At 37.7% G+C, this 24,485-nt stretch overlaps 1 protein-coding gene across 2 annotated transcripts in view; it reads right to left on the reverse strand.

Moving 5' to 3' along the window:
* EDIL3 (EGF like repeats and discoidin domains 3) overlaps window positions 1-24,485 on the reverse strand; it is a 265,674-nt gene that overhangs the window by 63,364 nt on the left and 177,825 nt on the right. For both annotated transcript variants that reach the window (XM_040541409.1, XM_040541408.1), the window contains one exon: window positions 13,863-14,044. In XM_040541409.1, coding sequence (XP_040397343.1) covers window positions 13,863-14,044 — 182 coding nt within the window. The remainder of the gene's footprint in view (window positions 1-13,862; window positions 14,045-24,485) is intronic.

Genomic DNA, 24,485 nt, shown 5'->3' on the forward strand with positions numbered 1-24,485 from the left:
GAAGCATTGGGTCTTTGAAACTTTAAATGTAGTTTTTCATGAGGCTTCGTTCATAACAGAAATGCAATTTACAAAGAACTGTGATGTTTACCTAGTTCAGTTATGAGATACAGTAGCATTACTATAAATAATTCTCCATCCTTTCTGGCACAAAGCATGTATTTTTTCAGTAACCTTCACTACTGCTGATGTAAAAATAGGGTTGATCAGGACTATACTGGCATACAAAGATTTACTATAGCAATGCTTCCCTGATGATTTCATCAGTTTTTGAAAGATTGAAATTTATTTTTTTTTAAAGTCATGATTCTGATAAAGCTAGATAGAAAGCTCCCACAGAAGCATATGCTGATGAGAAACATGGATACTTGCCAATGGAAATGTTTGTAATAAACTCAGGAAAGGAGTAACCTGACATGATTCCTGCAATGCTGTGAAATGTAATGAGCCTGAAAGCTCCCTCCTATGATTCCCTCTCAGTCTTCAAGAGCAAGGGGCCCTGAACATGATGAACACTGCTGTTTCACTCAGATGGCATGTCTGAAGCAGGGCCTGCAGTGCAGGACTCAGCATGTGATGAGGTTCAGGACGGCCAGAGCAGGTCAGTTCCTATTATATTCCCTGCTGCAGAGTATCACCACGCCTCAATGTAAAGTGCTTGCATATCTTGCCTGTGTGTGGCTTTTTGTTACTCTCCGAACCAGCACTTTTAGCAGAGCTTCTCCAGGTAATTAATGCAGTCAGGATAGTACCAGTGATATGAGTCCTAACAGATGAGGTAAGGCAGTGATTTATCCATGGTGGCATTCCAGCTGTTGCTTCTGTTCTGGAATGGGAGTTAGCTACATAGTGAAAAGCCAACTTGTTTTATCTTAAATTTGTGATAGTCTGGAAGAACAAACACAGTCATTTGCTATATGTCACTTTACAAAAGGTAATTCCAACTATGATTGTGGGATTGTACCTTGCAGGCAAATTGATGAAATACCCCATTATTTCAGATCTCAAACCCTCTTTGTTTCACTGACCTGGATGCAGATCCAGCAAAGACTCTTCACAACTTTCATACCAAATCCTCTGTAAACTTACCCTCCTGATCCTGTTGTTCAATATGCCTCACCCAACTCTTTTCCCATATGGTAACAACAAATGGCTCTCAAGTCTTCCCTGTACTCACTTACAGCTTAGTCTGAGCCAACCATCTAAAGTAACTCAACGTCTTTGCTTTCTTCAATTAGACTATTTATGTTTCAAGCTAGGAATGCTGAATCAGTGGCATAAATTGTCCCATTAATTTAGTTTCCATGTCCGTAGAAGGATCAGAATATAGATCAAAACCCACTTGTACAGAAAACATAAATACAGGGACTGTTTGGACCAAACTGTAATATTCATATTGGAGGAGCGTACATTATGAATATTACCAAAAAGCACTCACTTCATTTGGCTTTTGTTGAGAACTTTCACTTTATGCCTCAGAGACTTTACATAATTAGACAGACTAAAAACTTGCTTGGTCTGTTTCTTCTTATTATTAAGCCATTATTTTAGTCCCAAAGGTAGTTGTTATGAATGTCATTAACAGGATGATATCAATTATTCAAATACTGGCGTTTTTAGCCTGTCATCTCAAAAAGAGGTCCATAATCAGTCTCACATTGCTCAGAGGTCTGAAGCCCTGTAAAATTTCATCTCATTTACAAATTCCTGATTAAATGGGAATTAACTACCTGCAATTTAAGGTTAGCTAAGAAACACTAAAATTGTTTATTGCTATTATTAATTCCTTCATATACGTTGAACTTTGGAATCCTTTCCACTTCTTTGGCATGCTTACATCTCAAAAACAAAACAAAACAAGCAAACAAAAAAACCACCCAAACCAAAACCCAACCACAAACCAACCAACTCACCAAACAAAAAAAGCACTTCCCCAAATTGTCTAGAATAATTCTTAAAGTACCAGTCAAAGAATGTGTAAATAAAAACAATTGTCAAAGAAAATATCTAGATGTATTTCCACATGTAAAATACAACTGATTGATGGCTCATAGAGTTTAGAAGTAAGATGACAGGCTCAGGGCACAGAAACAAACATGCCCTTTTCTTTTAATCCTACATGAAAACCCTCTTCTTTACGGAACAGAAATAAATTCAGAAGGTACAATCTTAAAATCACCATGCAAATATATTCAGTTAAAGCTCTAACTTGCCTTTGACAAATACCAGAGGTATTTTCTATTGCATCCTTTCAATATGTTTTTAAGTAAAAACTCTGGTAACAAATATGAAGCCCAACAAGGACAACTGGGAAGAATGCCCATTTTGGACTTCAGCATGCCTTGCCTAGGTCCTGTATCTTCTCAAGCCAAGACTTAGAGGGAAATGTGCTAGAAAATGACAGGTCTGTTGAAGAAAATCTCTTCACTAGCTTTAAATGTTAAAAAAAAAAAAAAAAAAAAAAAAAAAAGCTAAACCTGAAATTAAATGCATCCACTGGAAGATGGAAGCTGAAGCAAAAACTGGAATAGCTGAGAGCATGCAGGAGATTAATGCTTCCCTGGCAATGTGGTATCTCTGCTGGGGGTTTTGCATGTTCCCAGCTTATTTTAACACACAAGGAAACTGAAGCTACTTAGTTCTTTCACCAGAATACACCCAGTAAGTGATAGCAGTGATACCAAATGGTGTATGAACATGTGTGGAGAGCACTTCTTAACCATAGTTCACTACCCCTTCTTCGTTTTATGCAGTTTATAACTAGAGTAGATACACGGGGAAGAGTTTCACTGAAGAGTGCTTTCACAGGACATGATTGTTATGGGCTATGCAAAGGACAGACCTGCTTTACTATGTCATCTTGGCTATGCCAGCCTTAGGAGATGCTACAAACCTAAACTCGGTCTGGATTTTTTGCAAAGAGTTTATGAGGAACATGCTAGCCTTCCTTAGCCAGTAACATAACAGTGTTTTCAGTTCCTAAAAAACTTGTGATGCAATACTTCAGTTTTCATAACGCAGATCATAAAATACACGTTCTTACCCCTTTTCTTCCTATTTTGATATAATCCTCATAATCATCATATACCCTCTTAAAACCTTCTTTTCCAATGGGCCTGGCTTTATGCTGCCTATTATGCTGGTCATAGTATCTTTTTGTTCTTCCCATCTGCAAACACCTGGAAGTACTTTTCTAGTTAGTCCAGAGCCTTTTTCATCGTCAGTTTACAGAAGACGCAAAGCATGCTGAAATTCCAGTTGTAAGTAGGATTTGCCAACTGACCCGGTAATGCTGATAATAACTAGAGCAATTGTTAGACTCTGTTCACCTTGTGATACAATTTTTGGGAGAAATACAAATGGGAAAATAGGAGTACATGAAAGCAATACTTCCTACATATTGTCATCTTCGAGAATAATCTGTTAGTTGCTATGAGACTGGTTGTCTAGGGAGAAAGGCCAAGGTTTTAGATGGACGCAAGTGGAGTAAAGAGGTAGATTAATAAGCACACAGGTGGCAGATGGCTTTGTTTCTGCTGAAAAGACTATATCACCCACATGATTTTGCCACCCACAGACGTTATTACAAAAAAGGAAGAATAAGCTTGAATGATTAATCCCCTCTGAACCTTAAAAAATTGCCTGAATATTGGTTGAATCACAACAAACTCACATTTTTCATTATTTCTTGAAATTAACAACCAATAAACAAATAAGTTAACATAAAAATATAAAAAGTTACCCTTGAGCATCCTGATGCCTAGAAAAAAAAAAAAAAGAAAAACAGACTTTCCTATCATTTTAATTAGCCCTGCATTTTCCCTTAAAATATTTTCTCCTTCTATAAAAGCTGATAGGAAATAGATTTGATAAAATGTAAAATGTTTTTTGGCTTTCCAATAGACCAAGAAAAGAAACTCAACATTGGAAAAATCTCATTGAGAGCTTCAGACTTCATAGAATCATAGAGTGGCTTGGTTTGGAAGGGACCTTAAAGACCACCTGGTTCCAACACCCCTGCCATAGGCAGGGATGACACCCATTAGACAAGGTTGCCCAGGGCCTTGTCCAACGTGTCCTTGGACACTGCAAGGAATGGGGCATCCACAGCTTCTCTGGGCAGCCTGTTCCAGTGCCTCACCACCCTCTGAGTGAAGAATTTCCTCCTAATATCTAATCTAAATCTTCCCTCTTTTAGTTTAAAACCATTCCCCTTGACCTATCTTTATCTGCCAAGCAAAAAGTTGCTCTCCATCTTTTTATAAGCCCCCTATAAGTATTGAAAGGCCAAAAGGAGGTCTGCTGGAGCCTTCTCTTCTCCAGGCTGAACATCTCCATCTCTCTCAGCCTGACTTCATAGGAGAGGTGCTCCAGCCCTCTGATCATCCTTGTGGCCCTCCTCTGGACCTGCTCTAACAGGCTTTCTTGTACTGGGGTACCAGACTCCGAAGAAGCACTCCAAGTGGGGCTTCACAAGGCCAGAGTAGCAGGCAGACTCTCTCTGGATGCAGCCATCCAGTCAATTCCTTATCCACTGAATGGTCCACTTTTCAAATCCATCTCTCTACAATTTGGGGATCAAGATGTTATGTGGGAATATCAAAGGCCTTACAGAAGTCCAGGCAGATGACATTGGTCAGTGTTCCCTTGTTGACTGATGCAGTTACTCCATCACAGAAGGCCACCAGATTGTTCAGGCATGCTTTGCCCTTGGTGAAGCCATGCTGGCTGTCTCAGATCACCTCCTTGTCCTGCACGTGCCTAAACATTGCTTCCAGCAGGATCTGTTCCATGATCTTCCTGGGCACAGAGGTGAGGATCACCGATCTGTAGTTCTCCAGGTGCTCCTTTCTACCCTTTTTAAAAATGGAAGTGATATTTCCCATTTCTCAGTCACCAGGGACTTCACCTGACTGCCAGGATTTTTCAAATGCAATGGAGAGAGGCTTGGCGACTACATCAGCCAGTTCCCTCAGGATCCTGGGATGCATTTCACCAGGCCCCACAGACTTGTACCTGTTCAGTTTCATCAGGTGGTCTCAAACCTGCTCTTCACTTACAGTGGGAGGGACTCTGCTTCCCCAACCCCTGCAAAAGAGACTTGAACAGTGTCTCTTTATCTTAACCACTCTTGAAGAAAGAAGGTTAGAAGAATGTGAGAGTAAAGCTCACTCCTGTTTTTCAGTCCATAGAACTGAAGTTCCAGTGAAATTAGAAGGTCTTTGAGATGACAAGCACAGGTCACCATTTCCAGCAGAGGCCTACAGGTTTACTTCAGACCCTGTTTCCTGCTTTAGTATCACGGTGCTGGCAACTCCTATACTCCCAACAGCCTATATAAGACCATAACTTTTTTCCACCACCTCTAAAAGTGCAGAGAAATTCCAAGGTGCAGACAGGGACTGCATGAGTCTGTAAAGCTGGGGCTGTGTCAGAGCTTTGACTCTATTTCCACTGTAGTGGAAACTTCTGTCACATATCATATGAACTCAGCACCCATGTGCTGCTCTGGGGCCATCGACACACAAGTAAGTGTATATACATGCCTCTGTATATATGTATCTTAATATATTCATATGTAACTGTACTTTTTCTTGAACTTTAGCTGTAGTGAAGTAACTTGAACCAGTTCTTTTCTAGAAGTCAGACTTGGCAGAAGCCTAACTGTAAGTAAGGATCATTTGGCCTGCTGGTTTTGAAAGTGAATGTTTACGACACAAAATACGGCATTTTTGACTATCACACACCAGCACAGCATCATCTAAGTGTTTTAGACGCTGTTGTCCCCACGGGGGGACTGTGATGCCCACACAGAGCTCCATTACAGCTGGCAAGCCACCATGTAGGCACAGGGACACCTCCACATGCAACTTGTTATTGGCACAAGGAACCAGACAGACACGGATATGATCATTTCAGCATGCCACCACTTGCTGCTTTGATGACTTTTAATATCAGGATGGTAAATGTAAAAAATCCTTGGGTCAAAATAGATGGTGTCACAGAAACATAAAACAATGCATTTAAAAGTATTGTTCCTTCAGTCGTTCAGCCATATTACAGGGAGTTATTAAGGAAAGCTGGTGCGCGGGCTGACAGAGCGTGTTATGGATAGTGTTTATAACAGCATCAAGTTTCTGTTGCCATGGGAATGCTAACTCTGAACTGGCTGCTTTTGTATCTCTGAAATCTCAATCAAAAGTTGTTTGAATATGTCTGTGTGTGGGTGTTTGTGTGTATGAAGAATGAAACTAGGAGATTTAAGATAATATCAAATAGACACCAAGATAGGGGACACAAGGGAGTATCTGGATGATTAGACTAGGAAATAGGCTTCCAGTCCTTTTGTTTTCTTGTCTGAGAACATAAACAGCATTTTTAGACTATGCTAAACATATCGGTGTTGAGGGAGATCTGCAGCTTGCAGACATTGGTATTGAGTTCACTGAAGTCAGTGAATTTATGGCAAACTTTGACCATTTGAAGATATTTACTAATTCCTGTAGTTCATAGGTCCTACGTGGAGCTGCTTTGAGAGAATTCAACTGCACGTTCCTTATTAGTTTCTGTTCTCTCCTGTCAAGGACTTTCAGGTACTTACTGTCACTTGTCGATATTCCCCAAGGAATACTTTAATACTAAGCAAATACTAAGCAAAATTTTGGATTGTTGACAAAAAATGAAGAGCTTAAGAAGAGTTTTTCAGCATTTAACTTACCAGATTAAGTCCTTCTATATGGTTCAAATCACCGTACATGATGACTCTCAGATCGTATTTCATAAGGTTCACTTGGCCACATTATACTAAGCTGAGAGCTATATTAAGTCATATTAAATATTTAATCTATGATGACAGGTATTTTTTGAAGCTGATACAACAGTACTCATGAATGAGGAAATGAACTTTGACAAAATGAATGGTTTGACAGATGGTAGCTTGCTTAGAGCCCTTACTAGCAGATGTTTGAATGAATGTTCTGCAAGACCTCTGTGTATTTTAGGTTTTATCATTTTATTAGCAAACAGCTATCATCTGGTGTATACTTGCTCTTTGGAAGTTCTTGATGTGGAAGCTGCTAATTTTGCCGTGTTTTTTTTTTTTTTTTTTAAATAAGTAAATAAATAAATTTATATATATATATTTTTGTGCATTTAGGATAAGAATGATGGAACTTATAAAGCCTTTATTATAAGTAATTTTTTTTACGTGTCAGAACAGTTATGAGTAGGTTTGTGAGATTCACATGCACACAAAGAATAATGCCAGTATGAGGGGACGTAAGACCAAAAAAACAGGGAGTCTGAGAACCAGAGATGGGATTGAAGCTGCAGGTACTGTGAGAGACACCCATGTTAAAAAAAAAAAAAAGCCACAAATAAATAAATAAATAAATAAAATTTACTGAACTGAAACAATGTTCCAATATATTTAGAACAAATTAAAAGAAAAAAGAAAGAAAAAGAAAAAAAACTTTATAAAAGCATCAGTAATCACTAAATAAAGTGCTTCTGGTGTAGAAACTGGACTTTGGATCCTCTCAAACAAGTATCCTAATCACTATCATGCACAATCTTTGTCTTACCCTGCCGATTTTAAACATCAAATCCAGTAACATGTCAATGTATGATTTAGTCCTTGGAGACATTTTTAGTGAATGCTGTGTACAGGCAATGCTGTAGTGTTCTGTTTTTTCTGGGTGAACACTGCCATCTCCCATACAGACTGCTGGCTCTGTGCACACCCTGCAGGACAATGAACATTTCCATGCATTTCATGGGACGCCCACTGCATTGGTCCCTAATTAATCCCTCTGATTTCTGCTGCGGGAACATGCTATACAAGAACTACATTTCTGTGACTGACTAGACTTAGCTGACCTTGCAATTCTAAATTACACAGGGGGCCTGCGAAAGTTTTACCCAGAATCTGCTGGTGTAGATCTCCTTCTACAGGTCACCTTTTTGTTTAGAGTCTCAGTAGGAAGACTATCTAATCACATTTTCAAGAAATATAATGAAGAAAAATTAGAAAAAGAAAACTGCAAAAGGCAGAAGATACTAAAAAGAAATAAAGTAATATTTAAAAGGGATCTACTGTGAAGGGAAAAGTAAATAAAACCAACTATTTTGTTTTAGACCAAAACACTAATATATTCAGATTACTAATTAAAAGTTGGGCATCTTCTCCATCAAACTGTAATATCTCATCTATCTAAAACTGTAATATCTCATCTAGAGTTTCATCTAAACTTTAGCATGTAGTTTCAGACAAGCTATTAGGGAACAAATTAGAAAATTGCTGTAACATTTTGCTTTAATATATTTTATATAAGACTTCTAGCCTTTCCATTTCAAAATAATATCTGACATTTAAAAAATGACCTAAGAAAGGAAAAAAGTAAAATATAGAGCTAGAAAGGGATGACTTATTCTAAGGTGAAAAAGTATTTCAATCTAATCCCAAACTAAGTATTTTGTATATTTTTGTATCCTGTAAAAGCTAGGAAAGAGAAAAAAAACAAACCCATTCAACCTGAACTACCTTTTTTTCCCCCATTTTTTGACTCTACAATCAAGCTGAGTGGTCCAGCTGTTTGGTAAACAAATCCTCCTCCTTCTCATAGTAATAAAATAAAATATTTGAATATTTTATTTAAAAGCAAATTAGTAACCATGCAGATGTCTCTGGAGAAATGGTTTGTGCTATTTTAATAATGGATAACTAAATATATATACAGTTTTATATATTTCTATTTAATAACTTACATTTATATACAACAATCTCCAGCAACAGTTTACATGTTCAACCAGTTTCCACACTATGGTGTGATGCACAGTGATTAGTTCATTTTCTTAGTATTCTCTGGATGTAATGTATGCCCATATTTGCTCTCTGTGCCTTTGGATTAATATCAACCTTGTAAAAACAATTTCTATATCCAAAAGTCCCCAAAGCACTTTAAAAAAGAGGTGGTAGTCTCTCAAATACCATTACAATTTTTGCAATTACCAGGCTTACTCCTCATGGGGATCCTCTTCTCAATCATGAGACTAGCAGAAATTACAGGATCTCTTGTTCTCAGATGTGACAGCCCAGTTGTGCAGTAGCAGCAGCAATTATGGGGCCACCAGCAGGCACTGATCTTTTCCACTTCTTCCCTAATCAAGCAGCCACAGCCAGGACCAGGAACAAATTTACTCTGTTCTTCCATTAGTCAAAACTTCACTGCACACTCAGATTCTTGCTGTCTGGCATGAAATCTAGTACATTTCACCCTGTATCTCTTGTATGCCTTCACCCACCTTCTTATCTCATTCTAAAATTGACATATTTCTGAGGTTGATGCTCCTGGGGCTCCCTGGTACGTTCAGCATTTAAGTCAGCCCAGCCTGTGGCTCTGCTGCTCCAGGCTCCCTGACATAGTTGGCGTAAGTACTACTGTTCTTGGGCCAATCAACCTTTAGAAAGGTTGATCTACGGATCAGCCATATATTAATGAGTAATACCAACGCACTAATATTATTTACAGAACAGAAAGGTCATACCCCCTCCAGAAGTCTGAAGAAACAAGGCTCTTATCTGACAAAGCAATATTCACCCACCTTGCTCTCTCATCCCTGAGCATGGTTCTTCCACGTGCACCTTTCTACCAAAGTTACTCACACATCTTAACTGCACGACTTATCTATTTTGGTAGTGTACACCATTCCTTACATTGCTGTTTATACTGAACTATTTTATCTTGTCTTACGGTGTTCTTCATGACATTCCAGCTCATGTGTTTTCTGTATATCCATCATGGCTGAAGTCTTTGTGTATTACAGGAATAATAACTGCAGTGATACAAAAAAGGATAATGTTGTGTGGGAGGAAAAGGTAAATTAGCCATGAACAGAATAAAAATGAGTTAAGAAATACAAGGTTTGGATGAGTTACTAAATATAAGCTTTGGTTAGTGAAACTAGGAGAAGAACAAATCTAATGTTTAGGCATGGATCTATAGGTTAGATATCACTAAAGAGGAGACAGATTCAGAAGGTCCTGTTACAGGTTTTTGTTAGAGATTAGCAGTTCTTATTAAAATATTACCATTACATCACAGGACAGCAGACCACGGTACAGAGAAACAGTCGTGAGTGGGAAGGAAAATGGTACAAACAGAGAAAATGTGACAAGAAGGGGAAGAGGGATGACTGAAGGTAAGTATGCGAGAGTCAGAATCATAATTTAGGATTTGATCCATTCCACTGAAGCATCTAAAATGACTTTGGATATGGCAGAGAGAGAATATAAACAACAACCCTGCCATGGCCATCTCTATATTGCCTTGAGAAAATATAATACAAACTATGTCAAAGGAAAGAACATAGATATGAACTATGTGGAAGGAAGGAGTAGAGATAAAATGGAATCAGAATTAAAAGAAGGAGCATATTTTAAAGCCATGAATGCAAAAGGACAAAAGGGTAAAGAGAAATCAGTGCTCTTTTAACAAGGAGTTCCAAAAAGAAAAAAAAGAAAAAAAAAAAGAATATTAACAGAACAGACAAAGTGACCATTTTGACAGATGAAACAATTCAGGAAACACAGAATTGTGGAAACACAGAAAAACAATGAGATTTATTTATTTTTTCTCATTGTATTTGAAAACATTAAAAGTTAGTGTTACTTGTAAAGCAGCGAACGATACACATGGGTGTTGTTTTATCAGAGTGTCAACCTATGTGGAGAAACAGAGGTCAGCAGAACTTTAAAAGGGAGATATGACTTTGACTTTAATTTGCTTTCAAAAACATGGTCACTGACCCTTTAAATCACAAGCCAATTACAAGCATTGTAGTGCCATTACTAATTACATGTGGAGAGTGTAAATTTAAAATGGCAATTTCAATTTTCAGGTCATTTAGAGAATGTGGGAAAATGAAATTGCATACTAATTAGTTCATGTGTGTCAGACACCTGAAAGATTAGAGAAAAAAAAAACCTGCACTCATTACAAGTGAGTTATAACCACAGCACTCAAACCTTTCATTTGTCAAGCTGCATATAAATAAAGAAATTAAATGACAAAGAAAATTGATAATGATGGAACAAGGCAAAAATAAGTATGGGCCTTTACGTAATTATATTTTTTGGGACTTTGCCCATTATCCAACAGCTTCCTCTAGGATTTATCTAGCATTAGAAACTGTAATAGAGTAACAGGCTACAGCTTCAGGTTCACTGCATTAAATGTAAATTTACATTTCCTGAAAATGTAGTTTCTGGTTTCAAAGTTTCCATTTAATTTCTGTCATACTTTCACATTGTTTTTCAAAGTGCCATATTCTGGACCAGCTGCTCCATCTCCCAGACCAACGTGGAGAAGGTCCCATACACAGACCCTCTAAAATATGATCCAGGTTGAAGTTGGTGAGATGGTCAAGAAAGTAAAAGTAAGAGTAAGCCGTTGTTAGGAGCGCTTCTCCCACAAGAGCAGAAGGAAGTTATCCAGAAACTTAGTACATCCAAGTACCCTGTCTTTTTATGTTTCCACAATTGCTGAAGAAGCACCTCCCTGGCCATTATGGAAGCTGTGCAAATATAGGATATGGGACTTCTGTGCTCCTCTTCTCTCAGCATAAACTGTTCACCCATACAGGGGTCATATTGCAGGCTTGAAGAACCATACAGGGCTCCAGTGTAAAGGACTACTACGCAGTGCATAAGATGTGAGTTTGTGAAGTACTTTATCCTTGCCAAATCAAAACAGGATTTCTCCAGAACACTAAAGATCACTTTTTATCTACAAGTATCATCTCCCTATCAAATTTAGATTTCTCTCTCCAGGTGTTTTAAGGAGAAAAATCATCAGAAAAGGAAAAAAAAATCCTCTTAAGATTTAAAATTGTTTTAATATTGTAAACTCTGAACTCAAAAAAAAAAAAAAAAAAAAAAACACTTGCAAAGTTCTGTGAAAACTACAACGAAAGTTTATTTCTGAGGAAAAATGAGAAGAAAAAGAAAGGAATGCTAGGAGCTTACTACACATTAATCATATCACTTAATTAGCTTTTTAGAAAGTCCTTACATACTAGGGCTGTCAAAATTACAGAATAACCCGCAGGGGATTGGCACTACCTAGATTGGGTCATTAACTCCAAAAAAGGAACAGATTTTTCAAACCTCATGCCCTGGGCTGAAATTTGTAGAAATATTTTCTCCTTTGGTCCAACCTTCCTTCCAGGTAATCGCAAAGAGAAGACTTCCCTGGGAGCAAAGTCCAAGGCACACATAATTATGGTCTGGGTAGAAACCTGCCCAGCTCTCTGAGAGGTGCCTCGATGATGGGTGCTGGCTTCCCTGTACCAACATGGAAGCAACTGGCTGCAGGCAGTCTGCATCCAGGTCACCTTTGACTACAGCCATGTCTAGGGGGCCAGTGCTAAATGATTCTGACTCTTTTCTCCAGATTTTTTAAAAAAGCCCACACCCTGAAGCAGCCCCAAAAGCTAATGTAACATGGACATTTTTCATTATCGGTTAGCTACATTAGCTTTCCACTCCTGCAAACATAATTCTCAAGTCCCTTTGTGTTATTCTTTCCAGGTCTTTTTCAATATATAAATTTCACAAACTTCCCAACCCCCTCTAGTAAGAAGAAAACTGACTTAAGATACTTTGAAGGACCTTTGTGTTTTCAGTCTGCAGTGAATAACAAACAGTAACACAGGCTTCATTTTTCAGAACTGACAAATCCCAGCATTCTCACCACACCAGCTCCAGAGAACTTCATCAAACAGTGCTTTGTGCCTGTTCTCCAAACAAGAAAAATGAACAGGCAATCCTGTACACTTTTTCCCCAAACATCTGGGAACCCCTCTGGAAAATTGCAAATGGTAGTCAGCATGAAAACTTGAATAAAAATTATGCAATGCACACAAAGGTAGGTAGGTTCAAGAAAAGTCTATCTGACACATCCAGGGGACATATGGACAGCTCATCTCAGTGCTGGTGGATAAGATGCTCAGGTACTGTCTTCTCCTTTTCCCATGGTGGGTTCACTGGAAGGGAGGCACCATATTCACATGTTGACTGTAGTGATTAGTAGACATGTTTCTTTCCACGAGTATCTGGCATCATTTTAAGACCTACAGCAATCACTAGGCAATCATTACCTTCATTAAAATACAGCCACAAGATTTTACATTCTGCTGCTTCATGACTTATACCAAAGTCATTTGATGCTGGCAGAGAAATCCAGCCCACAAAGGGGGCATTGCCATTTGAACTAGTCTAGCCATAATATCCTCAAGCAGGAATGGGAAAATGTATTTTCAGCCCTGTGGATATGGTTGAACAACTATTTCAACCTTAATTACAACAGTTCCCGTTACTTCCAGCATGATGCACACAACGCTTAACCTATGTGCACCGAGCAGCTCAGCAGAGAGGACAAACAATTCCCGCAGGCTCTGGTACAGCCAAAACCACATTAAAGCAGTCTAGAATTATGCCCAAGGAGTGTGTCAAAGTACCTCCACCAAGAGATATAACTGCTAAATGCTACTAACGACCTAATGAGCAAATGTAGCATATGTGGAAAGCTGCTTCCTTGGAAAGAGTCTTTATAAATTTGCTTCTGTGGCTTAGAGTCACAATGGAACATATGCACGCATTTTTTTAAATAAAAAAGATTTGTGCATTTGCAAAGTTGAGATTATTACTGTTTTGCAACTAAATAGTCCCTTTTAGTCTAAGCTACATTTCTGACAGTGAATAAGAAATCTATCTGTTAGTTTACCACTTGTCTTCATCAGTTTCTTAAGTGACTCTGGCAATTGAATCAAGGAGATTTTTTCTCCTTAGCTCCATCTGTTACCTGAATCCACGGCCATCTGTCATTTTCTGCAGCAGTCCAAGCGTTCACAAGACCCTTCTTATTAAGTCGTGCATAGTATGGATACCATTTCTGGAGTCCAAAGAGAGCTCGATGAGTGGATGATGCAGTAATTTGTTGATTTGACACAATTCCTCCTTCTATTCCTAGTGGGCCAGAGCATCCTATGAATGGAAACAAGAAATGTATGCAACCAAAATTATTTATTTCTCCGAGTTCCAAATGGCTGTAATTACAAACAGCATACAACTAGATCCAGAATATCATGTTAAATACCTTATTAGAAGAGATTTAAAGCACTTAAGTAGCATCTTCTTAAAAAAAGAAAAAATGTACAAAAATATAGTCTGTAAGTAACTATTCCCATTACAAACCTAATGAAATAGGTAAAGATTTCCGTTTCTTTTAGTTTGTTCTCTCTGAAGAGCTGTCTGTGCTTTACAGATACCAACATCAAGAAAATGATTCTTAGATTCAAATACTGAAATAGCTGATAAAAGCAAACTTAAAATTCTCTAATTTCTGTAAAATTCCACATTACTACTCGTGCTGTAAAGGTCAGCACTTAGCCAATACTCTTCAACTTATTGCAGTCATCTTTAGAAGCACGAGTCTATAAATATGATATGCAGTTCCTCTGAAAAAAGTTAAAGGTTTTATGCACCTAATGAGCGAACCACAAAGTATGTATTTAACTGTAATGTTCAAATGTTCCTAATTTTATGAGTGGTATTCAGCCAGAGCACCAGTACTAAAAGACTTGTTGATGTAATCTTTTTTAAAGCCATGGCATTTTTCATACATAGTTTTCTGAAGCCACCCAACTTGGGTACAGCTACAATAGCATTCAGTCATTGTAAGCAATCCAAACAGAAAAAAAATTTGAAGTTCTTTGTATACAAATGATTGTCAGCCTGCCTACTATTAAATACCACCAACCACTTTCAAGTAAATAACTTTTTAAAAAAAATTTTTATTCAATTCTGATGCACAGTATAAAAAGAAGCACACTGCAGGAGTATGAACTGTAGCAGTTCATCTGCTCAGTTGTTCAAAAGATCTGCTGCATGGGCCAACTGGTCAACTGCACCTTGGCAATGTTAAACTCAACAGAACAGAGAAGATGTTTACTTACACTTTAGGCTTTCTCAGAAGCCTGTCAGTGCGTTCACCTTAAGCACTGCCCAAGAATGAACTCTGAAATGGTACTACTATGAAATCCTTACACCATATGGACAGAAAGTCACAAATGATTTAATTCTTCATTAATTTAAAGGCGCAGAGAAGAAGTGACCAGCACAATTTGCTCCTCTTGGCAGAAGCTAAGGCAGGGAGATAGTGCTGGGCAATGAAAGCGCTGGGTATTGTGCGTCACTGATAATGGAGACAAATAAAACTAAATTGCAGCTCTAAGTTGTTTACAGAGGAAGAGCCATGGGCAAGCAGGTGCTTGGGTTCTGAAAGAAGAAAGTAAAAACCCCACAGGTGACTTCCAAATGTGTTACTTCTCAAATGAGAAACCAGCTTTTCTTCCAGGATAAGCTCAAGTGAAACAAGGAAACAAGGAAACAAGCAGACACAGCCTTTGGAGATTGTCTTTTAAACAAAACTAAGATATGCATGTTTGCAGAACAGGTACAAGCTAGATTGTTTTGTTGTTATCTCTGCTACTATTAAATCAACAGTTCATTTAACAAAAAATCATGACAGCTTGGCAAGCTGCAGTCTCCAAGGGAGTGATAATACCACTACAGTGACTGTGCAATTCAGTCTGGTCAACGTCAGTCACCAATTTCATTACTTAATGCTAACACACTGGGGTATGACAATCAACGTGATTAAAAAAAAAAAAAAGTTAAAAAATCAGGTAGTAGCGGTTAAAAAGCTGTGTGACAGGTTGCTGATACAGATTCACAAGGCTGATTTTGTCATCTGGAGCTGTTACTTCTAATGCCATTGAATAGCAAAATACTAACTCAAGCAATTTTGCTTTTAATCCTATAGTGGCAATTGTTATTCACTAAATAAAGCCCTATTGACGCTTCTCTAAATCTCATTAAAAAACACAACCCTATGCCTACAATACCCCATTGGCCGTGAAGAAGACACAGTACAAAGCTGTACCATAAAGTAGGTACATGTTTTAGAATGGATCCACTGAAAGATGGCAAAAGTCAAAGAAAAAATTAAGGATTCATTTATATCTTTTCAGTTCTTTGAAGAAATTCCCACCAACCCATCTGAAGATGGAATGGTTACAAAACTCCCTTGAAGGTTCCTTTTATAATCTCAAACATAACTAGATCTGAAATGCAACATACCATTTTGCACCACAAAGCAAATAACAATTAGTCCAGATTTCACTTGTAGACCTGGGGTATGTGGTTCAAAGAGGCCCCCAGATAAAAGATGAGTTCTGTGTTTACACCCTAGTCTCTTACAAAAAATAGAAAAAATAAAATAAATCCCTCTAACTGAACAAAAATACTAAACGCAAAAGGAAATATGACCTTTAGCTTACAGGCATCTCTAAACAGATAAAGAAGAATAGGGAGTTATGTCACTGATTCCTGCTCTTAACAGGGAAGGACAAACCAATTCAAGATAAAAAATTAGTACTTGTAGGAGATAAGAAGCAGAAAGCACTGGGTAAACATGTTACTTGAGTATATTTAATTTGGATGACTACATTTATGTCAGTCCACAAATTAAGAAAAACCTCCAAATGGTTTAAAAATTACTTGAAAATGTGAAGATTATGCCTCTGTAAACAGAAGAAAAAGATTTCTTGTTATTGACAATGAAGCATGTCTGATTTTGCAGCATGAATATATAGCTTTCATTTTCTCTGTTGGTTTATCTCTAGCTAACGTCATCAAAACAAACAGATGCAAAATTGAAGGCATGCAGAAAACAAATCTGCTTTAGACATCTGCAATCCTGTCTATCTCCAAGCACCTCATTTTCTGGAATGAGATTACTCTGGCTGTACTTAGCACAGCATGGTAATTGTGCCGAACACAAACCCCGACAATGGGATTACAGATGACCTCTGACATTGCAGTAATTAACGCCAATACATGCATCAAATCCCCACCATGTAATCTAGGCTTCAGCCTTCTGTTTCTTCGTCTTGTTCCCCATGCTTTCCATACCTCCTTTCCCAGTTTGTTCTGTCTCTTCAGGTTTTAATGAGTTTATTTTTATAGCAGCTGGTTAGATAGATATGGACAACCATTTGGTGGTCTGCCACTGAAGCGTCATCCATGTGCTGTGTTCTCACATGGCTTGTTTTTTTCACAACTATGGCCATGATAAAATCCTTTCTTTTTTATTAAACACATAAGGTACTTTTGTGGAGTGGTGGCTGTGAGACACAGCTTCCCTTCCTATGAGAGGTGTCAGTGGACCCTCTCACGGCTTCAGGAACATGACAGTCTCCAGAGGCCAACTTCACCTTGTACAGTTTCACACAGAGGTTTCGTCTCTCTGAAAATACACATTTCCCCATGCCAGCCAGCAGCCCCAGGGTGGGATTCACATCGCTCTGATAGACATCCAGAGGGATTTTCTACACTGAGCCAGCTCTGGGAAAACTGACACTTCCAGCATAGTGCAGGAGCTCATGGAGATGCTGGCTCATGCACTGAAAGCAGATTAGTTTTTTTTTTTTTTTTTTTTTATATATATATGTAATGCTGTGTCTGAAATGGAGGCTTGTTACTCAAGGAACAATTTGCTTTACTCTAGTTTGGTGATTTTTTCATTCTGCTGTTTGCACAGAATGGATACCTTTGTAAATTCCCCATGCAAAACCCAGGGATTAAAGTCTGGGGAATTACCACATATGACCTGGTTAAAGAGGGAACCTATCCAACAGGAATAAAATTAAAGGAAAATACAACTTCTGATTTACAAAGTCCCTAAGCAGCCAGAAGCTGGGAAAATGTGAGGGGAGAACCACCAGTTAGTGCTTGCCCATTTTGTCATGCTCTTTTACTTAGCATTCACTTCATCTCACCATCTGAGGCAGGACTGTTGGACTTTATTCTGAACAAACATGTTTATTCTTAAACTCAACAGGAAGGGTATATCTAAAATCTCTTATCTGCAAAGCTGTAGCCAGAAAAATATATGTATTTTTAGTACTGCCTCATGAAGAGTTGTTTTGTACTGAACTCAGAAACATTAATGGCATTAATAGCATCCCTAGGCACATTCAAGATGCTTTTAATGGAACTGGCCTGGAAAGCAAACTTCCACAATGAAGCCACGCTGTTTACGGGTCTCTGTTATAAAAAAAAATAAGGTTTCAGATGAACTGGAAAAATCTCTATCCCAAGACACATAAACTAAATCCATGTAATTCCCAACAAATGTTTTCTGAATGCATTGCACAACCCTATTCAGTGTTCGACTGCTGCCCAACTTGAATCTTCCCTGCTCTGTCTTACTATTTCTTGTCCTAACTCCACAAGCATGGACAGCACTGTACTCTTCGGGCAACAGACTTTGCTCTATCTGACAGCATGTCCCCTGTCTGCTTTCACTGTTCTTTGTTCTACCTGGGGGTGCCAAACAGCCACGATGTATGCCAAACACACAGCCGAACTCAAGGAGAGAAAGAGCATGGCTCTCCTCGCCTACCGGTTATTGAGATAAATGGAGTCATAACCCAAAATCCAGGGAGGAATTTAGAAACCAGAAAAGCGATGAGGTGAATCTTGACAATATTGCGTATGGCCAACTTACAGCCACAGCAGAAAATTACCATCACTCCATGGTGATTTCAGAAAGGACACATGTGCCATCTAAACACCAAAAATAAATTTCTTCCTCTGAGCTTATATCATGAATTATTCAGGTTACAGCATTCAACAGTTCAGAGATATGCATTACATTCATTCTATTTTGTTTTCAAGCAGAAATATGACTTTTGTGAAAAAATAAACATTTAAATTATGTTGCAGTAAGGAGTATGGGGAATTTAGTTTCTCAAACTACTCTGCTGAGCTCTTGTTTAGAAATATATTAATCTTTATGTGGAAAATGATTTTTACATTTGAAGTTGGCACTGTGAAAAATGACATCTCTACCATGTTTGAGTAGTGACATTAACCATTTTTATATAACATAGCCAGTTAAACACTACTAAGATTAATCTGAATAAAATAGAAATTATGAAGTAGCATTAAAAAAAATTCACAAAAATTAAACTACATATTTATTCTAGAAGATAAATTCATATAAACTTTCAAGTCGCACTACAAAGTAATTGACGTGTGGTCATACTTTCACACATAATGAATGGCAGATACAGAAACCATAGCCCCTAATGCTGTACAACAATAATTGTTTTTTCTATTTTAGACTGAAAAGATATGTGATTCCAAATTCTATTTACAAATCCCAAGGATTTTTGTGGATCTGGACTTGGGAAGCTGTACGTGGAGGAGACTTGTGCAATTGTGGAACTATCTCCTTTGCTTCTAGTCACTGTAAATGGTTGTGGCACAGCACAGCCAATCTAAGTATAATTTAGGCATTTAAAAAATAAAATTATCAACCCAATTGCATTTCAAAACAAACCCTTTCATTTGCTACTGAACCCTGTGCAATCCATGCACTTTTCTCCCTCTCACAGGTGCAGATTGAAATATTTCTTTGAAGAATACAGGAAAACTTCGTAGTTTTCCAGCTATATTAGTAAATTTGCTCATCAGACATGGTATTCTGCAGAAGTTCAGCCTGATTTCAGTGTGGTTACAGAAAATTGTTTTCAGACTTCCCTGTTTTTATATTCACTTTTATCTGTCTTGAATAACATGTAGGTTTTTTGTTTGCTTGTTTGCTTGATTGTCTATGGAGTATGTACCACATACATAAAAACATATATATGGCACATGTATTATATTGTGTTGTATCCCCTTCTCCTCCTAAATCCATTCCAAATTAGATACTTTTTTTCAGTCACATTTGTACTAGACCAACTAGTAATTTCTATAAATAGGGTGGATAATCTTATCTTAAACTAGAAGTATTAAATTTTCCAGCAGTTTTCAGAACTCCTGGGGAAAAAAAAATCAAGCTAAAGAATATTCACACCACTGCTGCGAAATGAGGTTCACTACTTGGAAAGCTCATATTCTGCCCATCTTCTGGAGTAACCTGCTGACACAAACACACACTCTTACAGTCATGCTGGCTTGGTGGGAATGGTAATTTCATAGGTGCTAATTGAACAGGAAATCTCATTGATTTCCTTTATAACTTTTGTTAAATCCTATCAGTAGTGGTGAAATATCTGGATTCTGACTACCTGACTGTTTTGAAGTTCTGAACAGGTTCTCTGAAATAGTTACAGGAACCAGATGCTGATACTATTTTTTTTTTAACAATTAATCAGCTACTGCTAATTTAAAGGTAGTGCATGACATGTGTACATATATATGCACTGAATGATCGCTTCATCTCAAAATCTGCCTGTTCCAAAAAAACAAATTTGAAAAAAAATGCATTCTCTTGGAAATAAGACTGGAAAGACAAGATATAGTTACAATGAAAGTCAATTTCCTTTTTTTTCTAGCAGGTCTACAATGAAAATCAATGGGATTACAACATCAATGTAATTAGCATTCCTGCAAGCCAGCCTGACAATCAGAATGTTCCCTTGCCTCAACAGAGACGCGTCTGTGCTTTTCAAGTGGCAAATCTCATTTTGCTGCCTAGAGACATTCTTCCTGCCTTTTTTTTTTTTTTTCCCCTCAGAAGAACAGCAACTGTTCCTAGAAATTACAACATTACTAGTTACAGCATGTATTCATTGAAATTGTTTAAAAACTACTAGTGGCGCTAATATGAATTCTACATTATGATGGAATACATGTTCTACAGAAAGAAGTAAAAATATGGGAATATCCTGCAATATACTGTTGAAGTAAAACACTAAATATGAGCAATAACCACAGTAGAGAACACGAGCTGAATGCAAATGGCTGTTATTTAAAACTGTCTATCCAGAAATGGCAGTTCTCATGGCCTCTAAACTGTTTCTGTCTTCTTCTATAAAACATCTAACTTTTTAATAACTGGAAATTCAGATAACAGCATTTAGATCTTGTTTCTGGAAGCCATTTCATGTAGGTATAACCTTATATTCATGTAAAGCAGCCTTTAGGATCAGGGTCTGAAGCCATGTTAAAAAATACAGAATTAATTTAAAGGTCATGGTCTTTTATTACGGTGAAACAAATTCCAAACGAAGATTCAAAATCAATCTTTGTATATGAGCAGTAAAAGCAATTTTTCATTACTGCCATAGTGTAATACAATGAAATGTCATATTTGTCAATCCATGAAGTATTTTAAACAAAAGTGAAACATTTCTATATATACATTTTTTCTGTACCAAGCTTTTTCCTTAATCACATCTCTTTTCACCATAAGCAGGACATTATTCCAAAGTATTTATATGAAGAACTAGCTAATCAAACAAAGGAAATATAAGGGCCATGATTCACATGAGCAACCTTCAGCCATCTGAAAGTTAGGTATCTACCCCAAACTGGCTGCTTAGACTCTTTCTGTGGGACTCTGCTACTGGGTCCTACAGCATTCTCTTAAAGAGAAGGCTCAGGGGGTCTTATGCACGTGTATAAATACCTGATGGGTGTGAATAAAGGCAAAGCAGCCAGAATCTCCTCTGCGGTGCCCAGTGAAAGAGGCAATGGGAACAACTTAAAAGGCAGGAAATACCCTCTGAATGCAATATAACATGTTTGTTTGTTTGTTTGTTTGTTTGTTTGTTTTTAACTGTCAAACACTGGAACAGGTTGCTTATATTGGTTTTGTAGCCCCATCTATGGAGATACTCAAAAAAAAAAAAAAAAAAAAAAAAGCAGTCTGTTTGTTTCAGATGTTCCCAGAGATCCCTGACAACCTCAACGTTTATCTGACTGTGTGGTCCTGAAGGGTAGCTACTCCAGCGTCTTTTCAGATCCATGTTCTTGAGCTGGTAAGTCCTGGAAAGCCACACCACCTCAGAGGGTCTCTTTCTGAGCAGGAATAATCTGAGGTGGTTCTGTTGACTTTGGAGTCATTGATTTGCAGCAGGGGGGGATTTTCCCCTGTCTACCTTACTTTATCCCACAATATACAGTGCTACGTGAAATAACAAATAATTTTCTCATTGATTTAGCACTTTTTCTACTTGGGAGCCATTCATAAGCAGAACTCTCTTTATGCAAATGTGTCTGCTGCCCATATTTTTCTTGGTAAAATTAAGTATGAATATATTTCAGTCTCAGTCTATCACAGTCTGTTAAAATGATACCTGGCCTACTAAAAAGTCTGTCTGTTTGCCTGTACCAAATTAAATTTTTGCAGTGAGCTGCATGGATAATCAGCATATTTAAGAAAACAGGATTTCCATTTGTAGGACTTACATCTCACATTTCCAGCTGAAGGTAGAAGCAGTGAAGGAGACTTTTTCATTTTGCAGAGGACCCCGTCTTTTGCATATACAGGCAGACTGTATCTCTAAATGTACACTCTGATGGACTGAAGAACAGCTGAAATTACTGGAAGCACTCTGGCTTTTTACACTGAGTTTACCTTCTTCGCACTTGCACAAAGGAAACATATTGTATGAAGGTAATGTGAAGGGTAGTCACTTATCTGATAACTGACTCATGGCTTGGCTTTGGTAGCCATGAGCACTGTGTACCAGTGCAGCTAGAGATAACATAGGCATTATAGGTATATTCCTACATACACATTTTTTGAATGCACTGGCCTCCTTTTTTATGTCAAGCACATTCTTACTGACATCTAATCTTCTCTCAACTTCATGACAGCTTTTTTTTTTTCTCCCCCCTCACTAGTAGCTGTATCTTCTTGTATCATCTCCTAAAGCATCACTTTTAAACACTAGCACAGCTTAAGCCCTCTGCAGTCCCTCCCCCACAGAAGTAGATTTTCACTTGGAATGAATCCTAAATTGTGCAAGACCTGTGTATGGAGCACTGACTTCTTAAATATTAAAGTTTTTCAGATCTGTAATACGAATATAAAGATCACTGTTGCCCAAAAAGGATGGTATACTACCACATCCACCTTAGCTATAAATCTGATCTTGCTAAAAACCTCTAGCTCAAGTGAAGCAGTGCTGTGAATTTCAGCAGTTCAACCTGGACTGAAGTCTGAATGTTGCTGATGAGTGCAACGCAGTGGGGATACAGCTGCAGATCACAAGCTCAATGTCGCACTTTTTAGCTATTGGCTATTTCAATCAATCTTCACCTAAACAAATTGTTTGCTCACTCCATGCAGCTCAAGCATTTTTTCCACAATCCAATGTTATGATTAGAGTGATATTGAGTAACTTGGTTGTAGCAACTCATGTTAATTGTTGTTCTGTCGACTAATCCCATGGGCAAGACTAAATCAATGTTTTCATTCTCATTGAAAGAATCTAATCAGCACTTTCCTTAGACATGGTAACAGACCATGTGTCCCTCTTTCTAGTACATCACAACACAAGGTGAAACCATAAAATAGTATTTACAAAACCCCATTTATTTTGCACTTCAGTAGACTTGGAGTACTCACAACGACATTTATTTCAGATTGCTTTTACCTATTACCAGATAAAAAACATAAAACAGGTTTATTACTTATAGGTGACTCCTAACTGTGCAATGGAATAGCATATTTTTGACTGGCTCTGGTAAGTTTATGGAGCCATTCAGCTCTGAAATCTGATTAACAGAAAACATTTATTGCCCTAAGTTTGCTTCTCAGATTTGAAACTAAACAAAATAGATTTTCTTGACCTATGAACATTTTTATTATTATTCTGAAGCATGACTCCAAATGTCACTAGCCAGTCTGGTAGTTGGCACTGAGGTGAAGAATATGATTAATCTTGTTTCATGTCTTCACATAAAGTACTGTATGTCAAAGGCAACATCTTTAACAATTTATATCAGTAGCAACTAATGAATGCACAGACACTTCCAGACAAGCAAACTTTCCAGATGATGTTGTATTAAGCTTCAAATCTCTAGGAGCTGACATGAAAATGAAGTGATTACTTATGTTCCATTCAACAGAAGACAGCTTTTCAGACAGTAATGGGAAGAATTGCTACCTATTTGCTGATATGTCCAAAGAGATTAAATGCTTTTTATGCTGATGTAGCATCTCAGCCAACCACGGCGCATTATTCTGTTATTGTACTGGTCAATACAGTTCATGTGTATAAGCAATGGCTATCAGAACTAATCAAATATAAAGAAATTAGATGTTATGTTCTACTTCTCAACAGTGTCACTACTGCTAAGTGCCTATCACATGCTTCCATTACTAAATCCTCTCTCCATAGTTTTATAGTAAGGTTGTAAAATTCTGTCTTGGCCTTTACTTGGTCTACATGCTCCCTGCTGAGGAAACAGCATAAAAATAGTCAGGCAATTGTTAGGTGGTTTGAGATTTTAAAAAGTGGAAGCAAAAGCATTTTTGAAGTGCTTTTGTCACCTAATAATCACTTGATTTTTCCAGTGGTAATGTGATTTCATGACTTAGTGTTTTTAGAAATTGTGTCTG

The sequence above is a fragment of the Cygnus olor genome, chromosome Z, assembly GCF_009769625.2.
Source record: "Cygnus olor isolate bCygOlo1 chromosome Z, bCygOlo1.pri.v2, whole genome shotgun sequence".
Classification (NCBI taxonomy): Eukaryota; Metazoa; Chordata; class Aves; order Anseriformes; family Anatidae; genus Cygnus; species Cygnus olor.